This window comes from Dama dama, chromosome 11, assembly GCF_033118175.1.
Source record: "Dama dama isolate Ldn47 chromosome 11, ASM3311817v1, whole genome shotgun sequence".
Taxonomy (NCBI): Eukaryota; Metazoa; Chordata; class Mammalia; order Artiodactyla; family Cervidae; genus Dama; species Dama dama.
Genome location: NC_083691.1, coordinates 37397622 through 37413067, shown reverse-complemented (window position 1 = coordinate 37413067; position 15446 = coordinate 37397622). Strand labels below are relative to the sequence as shown.

The 15446-nt window shown below is 41.8% G+C and overlaps 1 protein-coding gene across 2 annotated transcripts in view; it reads left to right on the top strand.

Annotated features, from left to right (window-relative positions):
- ANXA4 (annexin A4) overlaps positions 1-15446 on the top strand; it is a 72572-nt gene that overhangs the window by 15503 nt on the left and 41623 nt on the right. For both annotated transcript variants that reach the window (XM_061155131.1, XM_061155132.1), the window contains one exon: positions 11258-11310. In XM_061155131.1, coding sequence (XP_061011114.1) covers positions 11308-11310 — 3 coding nt within the window. In that variant the 5' untranslated portion in view covers positions 11258-11307. The remainder of the gene's footprint in view (positions 1-11257; positions 11311-15446) is intronic.

The following is a 15446-nucleotide window of genomic DNA, read 5'->3' as shown; positions in this document are numbered from 1 at the left end:
AAGGCTGAATAATATTCTGTTGTATGTACCACATTTTGTTTATGTGTTCATCTATCAGTTGACACATGGGTTGCTTCCATCTTTTGGCTATTTTGAATAATCCTGCTATGAACATGGGTGTACAAATATCTCATTGAGTCCCAGCTGTCAATTTTTTGGAAAGACTATGTATATTAATATGTATGTATGTATCTCCAGATTGTATATACCTGGAATATATACCCATAAATGGAATTGCTGGATCACATAGTAATTATTATATTTTTAACTTTTCAAGGAAGTACCATGCTGTTTTCTATAGTGGCTATACTATTTTACACTCCTACCAGCAGTACACATGGGATCCAGTTTCTCCGTATCTTCACTGACACTTGTTATTTTCTGATTTGTTTTGTTTTAATAGTAGCCATCATAATGGGTGTGAAGTGAGTTCAATGTATTTTGACAAATGTATACAGTTGGGTACCACTGCCTCAATCAAGATGAGGAACATTTCAGTCACACCCTAAAGTTCCTTCCCTCACACTCCTGTGCAGGTATGTCCCCCCCCACCTCACCATTACCTCCAATCCCTGACTCTAGGCAACCACTTTTGTACTTTCTGGCATTATTCATTAGTTTGCTTTTTTTTTTTTTTGGCTTCATTCACTCAGAATAATGTTTTAGAGATTCACTTGTGTTATCACTGTGTCCATTGCATGAATATTCTGCAATCTGTTTGTCCATTTATCTGTTGATGGGCATTTGAGTTGTCTCCAGTTGCAGCAGTTCGTGTGAGTACAGCTCATGTGAACACTCTTGCCCATGTTTTCTTGTGGATATGGGTTTTCACTTATCTTAGGTAAATAAGGTGGAATTGCTGAGTCAAAGGGTAGATTCATGTTTAACCTTAATAGAAACTGCCAAATAGTTCTCTCGGGTTTACAGTGTTTGAAAGTTTCAGTTGTTCTACCTCTTCTCTAACATTTATTTATTTATTTTTAAACTTACTTTTCACCATGCTGGGTCTTTGTGGTGCGTGGGCATTTCTGTAGTTGCAGTGCATGGGTTTGGTTGCCCAACAGCATGTGGAGTTATACACAGGGATCAAACCTGTGTCCCCTTCTTTGGAAGGCAGATTCATAATCACAGGACCACCAGGGAAGTCCCTCTCTAACATTTAATAGTGTCTACTTTTTGTTTTTGTTTCTTCCCTTTTTTCTTTTTTTTTTTTTTTTTTTAACCTTTTTAAGGGATATGAATGGTATCTTATTTTGGTTTTAATTTGTGTTTTCTTCATAACCAATAACAGGCACCTTTTCATATACTTACTGATCATTCATGTGTTTTCTTTTGTGAAGTGTCTTAAGCCTTTGGCCCATTTAAAAACTTGCCTTGTTCATCTTTGTGTTACAACTTTTAGTTCTTTATATATTCTCAGCTCAAGTTCCTTTATCAGATATACGTGTTGTGAATATTTTCCCCCAATCTATGGCTTTTCTGTTAATTTTCTTTTAGTGAGAATAAAAGACACTTTTCTAATAGTGTCTTTTACTGGACAAATCTTTTTTAATTTTGCTGAATCTTACTTATATTGACTTTTATAGCTTGTGCTGTTTTGTGTCCTAAGAAATCTCTGCCTACCTTAAGATTTCAAGATTGAGAATATATTTTCCTCTGTGGTTAGAAAGTAAACCCCAGTGGGACTGGAGTAATTGAATATATGCTAATGCTTCGTTAGAGAGCACCAGGGGGCCCAGAAACAAGGCAGGAGGAGGAGACGCCCTGGGGAAAAGAGCCCTTCTTGGAGACCAGGCCTTCTGGAAGCCGGAGGAGCCAAGGCAGTTAACATAGTCCTATGGCTGCAGGAGCAACCAGTTCAGTTCAACTCAACAGGCGTTTCTTACAGCTCCACTGTGTGCAAGGCACTGCTAAGAATTAAGAGCAAGAAAGTAGGGGCCCAGGATGGGAGTCTGGTGAGCAGATTCCAGGGAAGACGCTGTCTTAGAATTCAGACAACTCTGAGAACAATGATGATGTCGGAGGACAGACACATACAGAGGACCCCATCAACTTGGTGGCCAAAAGGATCCTAAGGGAAATCTGGTTTGAACAGTTGTAGATGTAAAAGCCTGAACTCTGTACACCACAGATATTTTTAATATGGGTGGAGTTGGTAACCCACCCCTAAAACAGTTCGTTAAACTGGTATGTTGGAATATGTGTAAGTGGTGGATAAAGGTTGCTCGGAGAGAATAGTAATAAAAAGAATAGCTAACATTTGCTGAGTACGTAATAATGTGTGAGATTCTAAGTACTTGATATGATGCAATAACTTGATTCATCTTTGCCACAACCCTCCCTATGAAGTTACTGTTATTATGAATTCCATGTTATCAATGAGGAAACTCATTGAGGTACAGAGAGATTATAATTTACTCCAAATCACACAGTGAGGAAGTATGTGTAGGAGAGTTATAAACCCAAATGGTTGGCCTCTGGGCTTCAGCATCTTGGTTACAGAGGAACGATGGTGTCAGAGGAAGGATGGCTCCAAGGAAGGAGGAAGTCCTGTCTGTCTGAAATGGGCGGCTAGGCTGTGGCGTTGGCCACACCACCCTCAGGTTTGGATCTTCCCATTGCTGTTTCCTATTAGAGGGGCGGCATGGATTCTCCCTCGCTAGTGGGAACCTGTCCCACCTGTGCTACTAGCACCTGCCAGACCTTGGGTCAGAGAGTGAATCCACACGTTATTATCACACATGTTCCCCAGAGGCAGGTCTACCACTTAACATGTAGACAGGGCTGTTTCCCATTTCCAGGGAGGGTGGGGCTGGGCGTTGTCCGTAGCCTTCTCTACTCTTAACAACCCGTGGTGGCAATGAACTCTTTCTCGGGCAGGCGTTTCCACTCCATTTCTACTCCTGCTTTCTTTGTGTAGTTACAGCACAGCCTGGGAATTGCTCTCTCAGCTGTTTGCTAGACGTTTTGATCTGAATTAAGGGAAAATCAACTCTGAGCGATCAAAAGAATAGCTGTGTTTCAAGCCTGGAGGGGCTCTGCCTCTAATCGTGTAAGTAAACTGCCATCTGGGGCTTGAGCAAACATGTCAGAGCTGCGCCAAACCCCATGTTAGACTTTGAATGAAAGCCCGTGCTGTTTTCGGTTCATAGCATAAGCTGGAAGAGTTATTCCTAGCAGCCCTTCTTTCTCTCCCTACTGGTGTACCCTGGACAGTCTAAATATTGCTGATGTTAGGATAAACATAATCAAGCTGTTCCATTATTTCTAGCCTTTGACTGTCTCCATGGCATGATGCTTCAGTCAGTCTCTGAAGTGGGCAGCACCGAGGGTACTTTCCGATTGTGGGTGGAACCCATCCAACTGCGTACAGGATGCTCGGCCCTGTCATGGAGGGGAGGGGCACAGAATGTGCCTGGACGGAGTTTGGATGGAAACACTGAGTACCGCTCAGCTGGAGATGACACGACTCTGACCGTGTGTTGGCTCCAAGAGACACTGTCGCAGAGCCATGTTGCCTTGTTCTTCCACTGGAAAGGTTGGATGGCTGAACTAGGGCAGGGGCATGTAGGGTTAGAAACATGCTCTCTTCAAAGAGCCACCACTCTTGATTGGGCGCTGTCTGTCAAAGTGGAGTCCGGTGTTCAGCAGATAGGTTCGGGAGGAGTTTTTTTGTTGTTGTTTTGGTTTTTTTCATCCAGCTTGTTAAAGATACAAAGAAAAAGAAAGCATTTAGCTCAGCAAAAGATGGGACAATTTGAAGTTTTGATTCCATTGTTACTCCTAAAAGCTTCTATCACTGACACTGGCCTTAGTGTATAATTATACACGTATGCAAAGACACATGCATTTAGCATGGTATAGCATGAAGGTCTCTAGAGTAATGGCTGTGACTGAAAACACAGCTCCTACCACCTACTACATGAGAGACTTTGAGCATTATGCTTGCTGCTGCTGCTGCTGCTGCTAAGTCACTTCAGTCGTGTCCGACCCTGTGCGACCCCATAGACGGCAGCCCACCAGGCTCCCCTGTCCCTGGGATTCTCCAGACAAGAACACTGGAGTGGGTTGCCATTTCCTTCTCCAATGCATGAAAGTGAAAAGGGAAAGTGAAGTCACTCAGTCGTGTCTGACTCCTAGCGACCCCATGGACTGCAGCCTACCAGGCTCCTCAGTCCATGGGGTTTTCCAGGCAAGAGTACTGGAGTGGGTTGCCATTGCCTTCTCCAGCATTATGCTTAACTTTTCTCAAATTTAAGTTATCTCACCCAATTCACTGGACAGTGAGAAGGGGAAGCAATATAGTGTTGATAAATCACCTGTGTGCTTAGTCGTTCAGTCATGTCCAACTCTTTGCGACCCCATGGACTGTAGCATGCCAGGCTCCTCTGTCTGTGGTGAGTCTCAGGCAATAATACTGGAGTGGGTTGCCATGCTGTCCTCCAGGAGAATCTTCCCAATCCAGCGATCGAACCCAGGTCTCCCACATTGCAGGCAGATTCTTTACTGTCTAAGCCACCAGGGAAGCCCATGAGAAAGCACCTAAGCACTCAGTGTAACTAGATGGTCAGTAAATACTTATTTAAAAATAAAGCCCCTCTAGTTCCAGCACACCTAACAAGGAATACAAGGCCAACTTTCCTGATGCTGAGCCACTGAGCAGTGACAGAGGCTACCCCTTTGGAGGAGTGAGCCCCATGACCACAAGGAGGAGACCAAAGGCTGGGAGATGAACATTCAGAAAGGGTGTAGAGTCCTTGCAATGGGAAGGATGTTCAGCAGCGTTCTCGCCAACCACTGCCAGAACTTTTTTCTGTTAGGCTGCTCTTGAACAGACAAAGCACAGGGGGTAATTTTTGATAAGAAGGTAACTAGTGGAGAGATTAAGGTTGCCTTTTAGCACCTAGAATGGTACCTGGCCTGGGGCAGGCATTCAGCTCATGATTGTTGAATGACTGAGCATGAAACATCAGTGAAACTATCCTATTAGTTCCATGATTGAGATCAGTACTTGGTGTTACCAGTGCATCGCTTCTTGTTTCTATGCTAACTAGCCTGCGAGAAGGAGGGGAGTCCAAACAATTTGTCTGCAATTAAAAGACAAAATAATTTAAAAACACCTCCACCATCAAAAAGCCAGCCAACCAGAATTCCAAAGATCTCTAGTCGACAGGTGGCACTTGGAGTTACTCAGATAATGAGAGAAAATTACTTAGGAAAATTTGAAACTTTATGCTATGAAGACTTGAAAACAGTACCCAGAGAAATATTTATAAAACTTATTAGCATATGCATTGATTTGTGCCTGGGGAAACAGGTATTAATGTGAAGCAGAAAGATGTTTAGGAGGGCAGACAGTAAACTAAGAGTGCAGGACCCAGCCTGCTCTCCCAGCAATCATTAAGGCCATCTCATTACTCTTTTTATTTTTCTAATCTTATCTCTTAATACAATATAGAACTTGCCATAAACAACTTTCATTACTGTATTATCCATCTGGCTTGTTAAGTGGAGATAATGTCAGGACTGCAAAGGTTATTAGGTAGATTAAGGTCATGTAGAGGAGTGTTTAATACATGTTCTTCCTTCCTTCTCTCTGCCTTTTGAACAAAGGAATCATTGGCGAAGAAAACTTAAATAGAACTTGGGCATGATGTGGGAATGAATGGTAGAGAAAGAGTGGGGATGTTTTAAATTATATGTAAAATGTGTTTTTTAATTATTTGTGGATTGAAGTTATTATTACTGTTCCAACAGTGCCGTGAATAAGTGGCTAAAATTTGGACAAAAGACTGTTCATAAGTTACTTGCCAGATGGTGGGTTGAAAGAGATTCTTCTCTAAGAATTGCTTAGCAAGCAAATCTTCAACTTTGCCTTCACTTAGCCTACACACTTTGCTTGGATTAAATGTTTAAAAATAAAAAACCCCATCCAGGCAAAAAAATTTCCTTTAACTTTAGAAGAATCAAAAATCCAATGAAAAAAAAAAAATCCAATGAAGAAGAGTTGCTTTCATGTTCCTATTTCATAGACAGTTTTAAAAAGCCTTTAGGGCCTGGGTGGGGCCCAGTTGCACTCTCCACAAGTACACAGACTAAAAGTTTAAATTTGTCATCCTCTGGGATTTAAAGTGAAACCATGTACCAAAGAAAAATGGTGAATGAGTCACTCACATGTGATCTTCCAGGGAGGAGAAGGATTCAGTGTAAGAATGTGTCACAAGGCCATCAGACCCCTTCACAGTGAAGGGTAAGAAGTGCCAGTCTTGGGTCAATGTTGTGCATCTGAATGGAGACCAACTGCCAAGTTATGCTGGGGTCTCAAAGAAAGCATCTGGTCATGGGGTGAATTCACCATGATGTCACCTCTGGCAAGAGCAGAGAAATTGTATTTGTTAGCACATCCAGAAGGGATTCGTCTCTTAGGGACAGATTCGTATTTATAGGCTTACCACTCATAGGCACTCACATGCTTGCACACATGGTTAATTTATTTATTTACATTGAAAAATATAACTATTACTTAGAAAAAAATCCTTATACAGCAGTACTTTATAGGTAAGTCCACATGGGAAGCCAAACTCTAGTCCTGAGGTTCCTTGGCAATCAAGGAATCAGAGTAAAGAGTTTTAGATAGATAAAATTCATCTTCACAGTGGGGGAATGTCTGACGCCTGGAACATTGATCCTGGGGCCATGCCAGCCTTTCTTGAGGCCAGGGTTTTGAGAAACATTTTAGAGTAAACCTCAGTGATGGTTTTGGGTTGAGCTTGCATTGCTGTTGGACAGAATTTTTCTTTAAATATGTCTAACAGCTTTTGGCCAGCTGATTTCATCTTGAGAGCCATTCTTCCTCCTTAGATGAGTTTGCATATCATTGTTTTCATGATTATTTACTGATTTTACTAGTCGGTCTCATTTGCCTGCTGTCCAAAGTCTGGGTGGATGGGGAGGAATGTATCACACTGCTGTCTGCATGGCCTCCTGCAATGTTACCAGGAGTGGGCCTTGTTCATGCATCTGCAGTCTGCCGTAAGGACTTAAGAAACTTTATGGTTGAGTCTTCACTGGGTTGCCAATTTCTGGCAGTGATATAATAGGGCAGTATGTGGAGTAATGTAATAATTGTCCTAAACATTCTATAGAAAAATAATAGGGGTGTGATCTTGACATACCTAATTTTTCTTTATGAATTCATTGTAAATTATTTCTGAAAGTGCATGTAATCTTAACCTGAAATAGATTGAACTTATTTATAGCTTAAGGCTTCCCAGGTGGCTCAGTGGTAAAGATTCCACCTGCTGAGCAGGAGGCATGGATGGGTTCAATCCCTGGGTCGGGAAAATTTCCTGGAGTAGGAAATGGCAAACCCACTCCAGTATTCTTGCCTGGAAAATTCCATGGACAGAAAAGCCTGGTGGGTTACAGTCCATGGGGTTGCAGAGTCGGACATGACTTAGTGACTAAACAACAATTTACAGCGTTATTATTCCCTTATGCAAAGGAATATGTATTCACTTGGGAAAAGTCTCTTATGTTGAGTTACCAGCTTTCTTTCAGTTGCTCTAAAACTATATCCTAAAACCTTTGAGAGCCCTGTCCTGAGCCTAAGGTATCTGTTTCTCTCTGTTTAGTTGCTCAGTCATGTCCGACTCTTTGCGACCCCATAGACTATAGCCTGCCAGGCTTCTCTATCCGTGGGATTTTTCAGGCAAGCATACTGGAGTGGGTTTCCATTTCCTCTTCCAGGGGATGTTCCTGACACAGGGATTGAACCCACGTCTCCATTGTCTCATGCATTGCAGGCAGATTCTTTTCCACTGAGCCATCAGGGAAGCCCTAGGTGAGGAGTTCACATATTATAAAGAAGATGCAGGTTTCCACCCACATACTGGTTTTTTTAAAAGACATCTCAAACATATGGTCTCTTCAGGCTTCATCTTTCCATCTTGAAGAGTCCTGATGCTTTCAAGGTCATTTGAGCCATGCCCCAAACTGAATGTGTCTGCATTTCCCAGATGTAAAGTTTGAGGCACAGCTGCTAATAATTTGCCCCTTCCCCCCACCCATGAGCTACAAAAGGAGCTTATACAACCCCACAGTTGTATACAACAACAGAGTCTGGGTCACTGTGAACTTGGTCATACTGATCAGCTTATGGGATTGTAGGCTGGCCATCAGAGAGAAAGAGCAAAAGAATCAAGGAGGCTGAGGGAGAAAAGGTTCCTTAGAGCAGTTGTCTCCAACCTTTTTGGCACCAGGGACTGGTTTCATGGAAGACAGTTTTTCCATGGACTGGAAGCGGGAGCAGGTGCCGATGGTTTCGGGATGATTCCAGGACATTACATTTACTGTTTGCTTTATTTCTATTATTATATCAGCTGCACCTCAGATCATCAGGCACTAGATTCCAGAGGTTGGGAGCCCTTGCTATAAGAATCCTTGGCTCTGCACATGTGGGTGGGCTTTTACAGATGGAGAAGGGCCTTTCATCTTCCGGGGGCTGATGGTTCTGTAGAGTTGAGAAGAGGCCTACAGCAATTCTGTGTTGGGAGAGGGGTGTGTTCACTTCCTTCCTCACTCCTGCCTAATTATTGAGGTGCCACATACTGTACTAGTCAGCATTTGTGTGGGTTCACTTTACACGTATTATCTGCTATCTAATGAAAGAATCAAAGGGTGCCATTGACTGCATTCGTTTCTAAAATCTATTTAGAAACTCAGTTGATACTAGTATATAATAAATATACAACAGCTGTTTTTATATAAATGGACTTACTTTGTGTGCTTTCCAAGTTTTAAAATACATTGTCTGGCTAAAAGCACCCTGTGTTCAAATGTGACACAGCTTCTTCCTGTGGTAAAATATTTCTAGCTCATTGAATAATGACTCTCAGTATTTCCAGAAGGCTTTGCTCAAACCACCACTGAAATTTGAATTTTATAGAATGTTCATGTGTCATGAAATATTATTCCTTTGATTTTTGATCAACTGTTGAAAATGTTAAAAATGTTTCTTAGCTGATAGACTGTTTAAAATTAGAATGTGTCCCCTGAGCTGAAGTTTGTTGATCCTTGTTCTATACCATTATCGTATTGTATTTTCATCTTACTGGTATCAAATTGTCTTTTTTTTTTTTCCACTTATTTTTATTAGTTGGAGGCTGATTACTTTACAATATTGTAGTGGTTTTTGTCATACTGTCTTATGTAATCATCTCTTTATTTGTTGTCAGTCTTTCCTGAAACACTGTAAGCTCCTTGAAGGCAGGTTCCTTGTCTTATTCACCATATTATCTCTATCAGTTAAAACAATGACTGAGATACAGAGGTGTGTTACGAATGTTTAGTGATTGAGTGTATAAATTCAGATAATTCAGGAGCCACTAAATCCAGTAATGTCTTCCTTACAAAAATGTCATTTGTAAATCCTGTCCCAGGGGCCACATACTGCCCAGATCTTTGCCTATTTTAGTATAGATCTTTGTTCCTGTATTTTAATAGTATCTCAAGCCTTCCTGACTCCTTGGCTTTGACTCTAGTCTACCCCCTAGTATAGTAACTTGCTAAAGTATGTTTTGTCTTACATTATTTCTCTGCAAAACCCAACCCTTTCACTGTTTCCCCACTGCCTACATTATAAGTCAAACTCCTCAGGTGGACATTCAGGGCCCTTAATAATCAATTCCCTGCCTGCTTTTCCACTCGTATCTCTGAGCCTTCCCCAGAAGGAGCCGTCTGCTCCAGCAGCCTCTCCGTCTCATTGTCCCTGAAGCCATCCCTGAAGCCACAGCTTATCCCCACCTCTGCACCTTTGCTCAAGCTGTGCCTCGGAGCCAGTTGACATTCCCCACAGGAAGGGATTGACCCCCTGGTCAAACACAGTAAGTCTGCAGTAAGTGATGGGAAACAAGGAAGAGGGAGCTGAGCCTCAGAAAGTGGAAGATGAAGAGTGACTGTGGCCCAACAGGACTCGGTGATAAAGTTGGCCAAGAAGGATGCAGTTATTCTGGGGGAATGATAGAACAAGGCTTCCTGGTAGGATTGGGCTTCCCTGGTGGCTCAGTGGTAAAGAATCCACCTGCCAATGCAGGAAGCGTGTGTTCAATCCCTGGGTAGGAAAATTCCCCTGCAGGAGAAAATGGCAAACCACTCCAGTATTCTTGCCTGGGAAATCCCAGGATAGCCAGAGGAGTCTGGCGGGCTCCAGTCCATGGGGTTGCAAAGAGTCGGGCACAACTCAGTGACTAAACAATAACAACAACCTGACAGGGTTATCTAGGCCAGTGATTTTCAAACCACTGTGCAGACAGATATTCTGGGAATCTTGTTAAAATGCAGATTCTGGCAGTAGGTCTGGAGTGGGGACCTGGGATTCTGCATTTTAAAGAGCTCATAGGTGATGCCCATGCTTCTGGTTCTGGAGTAATTCTTTGAGTTCAAGGATCTCACCAAATGCTCAGAAAAGGAGCCTTTTCTGTAGGACCTGAATGTGAAAACAGGGAGCCAGTGGGTCTGCCCCACAGAGGCTCGTCTACAGTAAAGACATTTCTTGCATTCTAAATGACTGAATACATGTGTGATGGCTCAAGGCTTCTTGATGGAGGGGGTGCTGAAGAACAAAGGGCAAAACTGAGTGGGTAAGGCTGTACCTTAAAGGGAAGAAGCACCTTTAAGTCCTGAGATGGTGGCAGTGACAGTGGCCATTGGGAAAAAGAAAGGTCTAATGTGAGTTGGGCCAGTGGCCTGTCATCATATACAAATGGACACACACACACACACACACACACACACACACACACACACACACACACACACACACACACACACACACACACACACGACTCATTCAGGGTAAAGGCTGGAGTGCAGCACTTTCCCCCTGATGTAGTCAGATTATTTTTTGTCTCCAAGAGGCTCCTCTTCTGATCCACTAACACTTCCAGTTTAGAATCTAGGCTTGGCTTAAATTTAAATAATGTAGCTCACCCTAACTAAGCAAGAGGAATCATATCTGTAATGTGTTATCTCCAAGCAGAAGAGCAGCTAGGAGACTGTCTGGCATAATTCACTTGCCTCTTAGAACAGTTTTTCTTTAATGATTAGCTTGGCTCTTGTCTCTTTGGCTAATCAATAGCTGCCCTCTTGATGAAATTGGGTGTTATTTCCCTGTGGCTTAACTTTGTACAAACTGTGAGTTATCTTGATTAATGATTTTAATGGCAGTTCTCTCATCCCCTCTGCTTTTATCACACAGGAACTTCTGCTTGACTGACCGAACCGTGACCCTGACATAGAGTCATAATCATGGTAAGTTGGGGATGGGCTTCACCCTCCCTGGTGCCAGCCCCAGACAGGTACAGGATGTGTAATCAGGGCCTGCTGTCATACAAAGGGTTGTTTGCTCAACAGAGGGGAGGGAGGAGGAAATGGAAAGGTAGTTTCTTTTTTTTTCTTTTTCCAAAAACACCTTTTCAGGGCTGGTGAGTCACCTGAAACACTGGTGAAACACTCTTTCAGGGCTGGTGAGTCACCTGACCCTGAAAATTAATTCAAAGAGGGACTCCTTTGAATCCTTCTAATATCTTGAGATGCAGAAACAAGTTATTTCTCTCTGCAGAAGCACGATGTGTTCGTTGTAGAAACTGTAGGCAAATAAAAAGGAAAAATCCAAAATCCCACCACATTTCCCAGCAGGAGATGACTGCCGTCCACTTTGGGTGCTACCTTATCATTTTAGGCTCATCAGAGTGTGTTAGCTTCTCATCCACCTCCTGCTGCTAGCTGTGGCTGGACTCCTCTGAGCTTCGTTATCTGATCTCTGGGACAGGCAGGGAATTGGATCCCTTGGAGGGTTCCATAAAGCTCCCTACTGATGTGGAAGCTGAGCCGTTCAGCTGCAAATGTGGCCCTACCTGAGGCTGGCCACCTGCTCTCCTTCTCCTGCCCAAATGAGGAGAATGAGAAATGAGTGGGCAGGTGATGCTTAATCCCTGGTCTTCTGGGAAGAAATAATAGAAGTAGAATCTTATACCCAGAGAGGACCTGGACATTCTGCCAGCTCTCGACGCCTTCCTTTAGGAAAATGGAGGTGTAAACTATACAGAACAAATAGTAATATACGTTTAACTTTTTTTTTCATTAGATATTTTAGAATTTTCTTCATCATCCCTGACAGTCAAAGGCTTACTCATGTCTGTACCAAATCTCTTATGCTTTCGTGTAAAATCTATTTGTTCTTGATGGGTTCTCCCTGGACATGTACAACATTTATTCAGACATGTTTATGGTGTCCCTACTTTGTGTGTGGTATTTGACTCTGGGGACTCAAAATTAATGGATTGCTCTTCCTGTTCTGAACAAGCTCTCAGCCTTTCTACATGTCAAGTCTATAACCAAGTGACCCTTTCATGGGCTTTCCACTGAGGAGAATTGCCTCAGTTGCTCTCATAGATCCTATTTTCCCATTATGACTATTACTTATTGGACAGTTAAAGTATGTCTTTATTTTTTTTTAAGTATGTCTTTAAAGGAAAGGAAAACCATTCGATATAATAACAGTATTGTAATTCCCTATTATTTTCCATCATTTTAGTTTTAGACCCTACTCATTCGATAGTGGTTTTGAAATAGTAGCAGTAAGAACCTAAAGAAGAGTTAGTGTATTCACTCTAACCTTTGCTATGCTAACACATTGATATTACATCTGATAACATACTAAGATTATTTACTCTCGATGGAGTTATGGGTGTTTTGATTTTCTTCTTAATTCTTTTAAAAAATTTTATTGAAGCATAGTTGATTTACAATATCATGTAGTTTTCAGGTATACAGCACAGCTATTCAGATATATATGTATTCTTTTGCCTTATAGGTTATTATATAATATTGAGTAGAGTTCCCTGTGTTTTGCAGTAGGTCTTTGTTGGTTTTCTGTTTTACACATAGTGGTGTGTATATGTTAAATCCAACCTCTTAATTTATCCTTCCCCTTCCCACTCAGATTTTCTTCTTAATTTTTAAAAAATTTTTTCCAAATCTCTACAATGACCATATGATCCATTTCTAAAAGGAAAGCATGTTTTAAAAGCCACTGTTGTCATATATCTACAAAAAATTTTCAAAGGTATAATTTACATGTAGTGAAATGCACAGCTCTTATGGTTACTGGTAGATGAGTTTTGACAAATGTACCATGTATCTGCCCTCTTCTTAAGATAGAACATTTCCTCACTTCAGGAACTTCCTTCATGCCCCTTCCAGATCAGTCTCCTCCCTGTTCTCCACTCCAGTCCAGAAATACAATCACTGATCTGATGGTTTTTATCATAGATGAGTTTTGCCTGTTCTAGAAGATCCTATAAATGGAATCACAGGGCGTCTACTCCTTTTTTATGAGCATTGTATTTTTTGCAGCCCACCCATGGACTGCATGGTGCTATATCAGCAATTTATTCCTCCGTTCCTTTTTACTGCTACATATTTCTTTGTATCATGTTCCAATCTTTTGACATTTATCATCTTCATTATTATTTTAATAACTGAGTAACAGTTCATTGATTATGATACAATACCGATTTCTAGCTATTTGTTTTCATCATTCCTCCCTACATCCTCTGTTCCCTTTGCCTGTTGCCATGAGGAGCCTTCCTTGGGGGGAATCCCCTGCCTTCCCTGAACAGGTGATGATACATTATGCCCTGGAATTGAATCAGTATGGATACTTCAGAGCTAACAGGAACAAATTTCCCCAGCTTATCTTGTTCCTGAAAAAAAGAGTCCCTAAGAATGCTCACAGATAAGCTATCTTTGCATGGTCCTCTGTCAATTCATCTTGTTAAATATTAATTTTAATCCCGTACTAGGTACCCACCCCGTTACTTGCCTGGAGAATTCCGTGGCCAGAGGAGCCTGGCAGGCTATAGTCCATGGGATCACAAAGAGTTGGACACATCTGAGTGACTAACACTTCCTTAGTGTCCGTCAGCAATGCAGTTTGCTTTAAAAGGCAGTGTTTGAATACCATCCAAAATTCTTTCAATATTGGAATTCTGAAAGAACCTTGTGAAACAATCAACTCAGAAAGCTGTCTCCAGCGGGGGTCAAGGGCTGAGCTAGGCCATTTAGAATTTTGACAGCCAATCACCAACTTGCTTGTTACTATTGGTAGATAGTAGAAGAAAACAGGTAATATGCCTGCATTAATTTCATATGGTTGCCATAACAAAGTGCCACAAACTGGGTGGCTTAAAATAATAGAAATTTGTTGTCTTATGTTTCTGGAGGGTGGAAATCCAAAATCAAGGTATTGGCAGTGCCAAGGTCCCTCTGAAATCCAGAGGGGAATTCTTCCTTGCCTCTTTCTAGCTTCTGGTGGTTTGCTGGCAATCTTAAGCATTCTTCAGCAGAGACTGGAGTCAACAATATGTCACCATGTGGCTTCTCCCTGAGTGTCTTTGTCTTCACGTGCTGTTTTCTAAGGACATCATTCATGTTGAATTAGCAGCTTACCCTTGTACTCCAGTAGGACCTCGTCTTGATTTAATTTATTATAATTGATTAATTAATTAATTTAATGACAATATTTCCAAATAAGACTGAGGTACTGGGGGTTAGGACTTGAACATACCTTTTTTGGGGGAAGCAATTCAGTGCCCAAGGAAGTTTTTTTTAATTTTATTTTATATGTTTTTTGGCTATGCTGGGTCTTTGTTGGGGTACACAGGTTCTTTGTTGCTGTGCGGGCTTTCTCTAGTTGTGGCAAGCAGGGGCTACTCTCTAGTTGCGGTGCACAGGCTTTTCTTTGCAGTAGTTTCTCTTGTTGTGGAGCACAGATTCCAGGGTACGTGGGCTTCAGTAGTTTGGCACGTGGGCTCAGTAGTTGCGGCACATGGCGTGTGGCATCTTTCAAAACCAGGGATGGATGGAACCCATGTCCCTTGCATTGGCAGGTGGATTCTTAACCACTAACCAAGGAAGGTAATGTCATTGATTTCTCTTTTTCTCAGTCAAGTGTAGAAAAGTGATGAGTGTTAGAAGTTGACCATATTCAGGAGGTGAAAGGCTGGTCTTCCAGCAGATAAGACCCACACCCTCTGGGATCTGAAGCCTTTGGATGGGCTTGATGTGGACCACAGTGGGCATGAGAAGTCCAGCTTAAGGTGGACTAGCTCATAGAGCTCAAGTCTGACTTGCTCAAGAACTGCCCTATGGGTATAAAAATCCTCCATGCCTTTACAGACCACATGTACATCCTTGAATCAAATTAAAGAGAGCCTTAGATCTATTTTACATTGTTCTTGCCACCATGTACAATGCTCTATTCTAGATTTTTCTTTGACATTACCCCATTGGCTTGCATTAGGGATATTATCAGAAACAGATATAAGAATCTCACTATTACATTTATTATAGAAATATTACTGAGGTCATGTTGAATTATACTG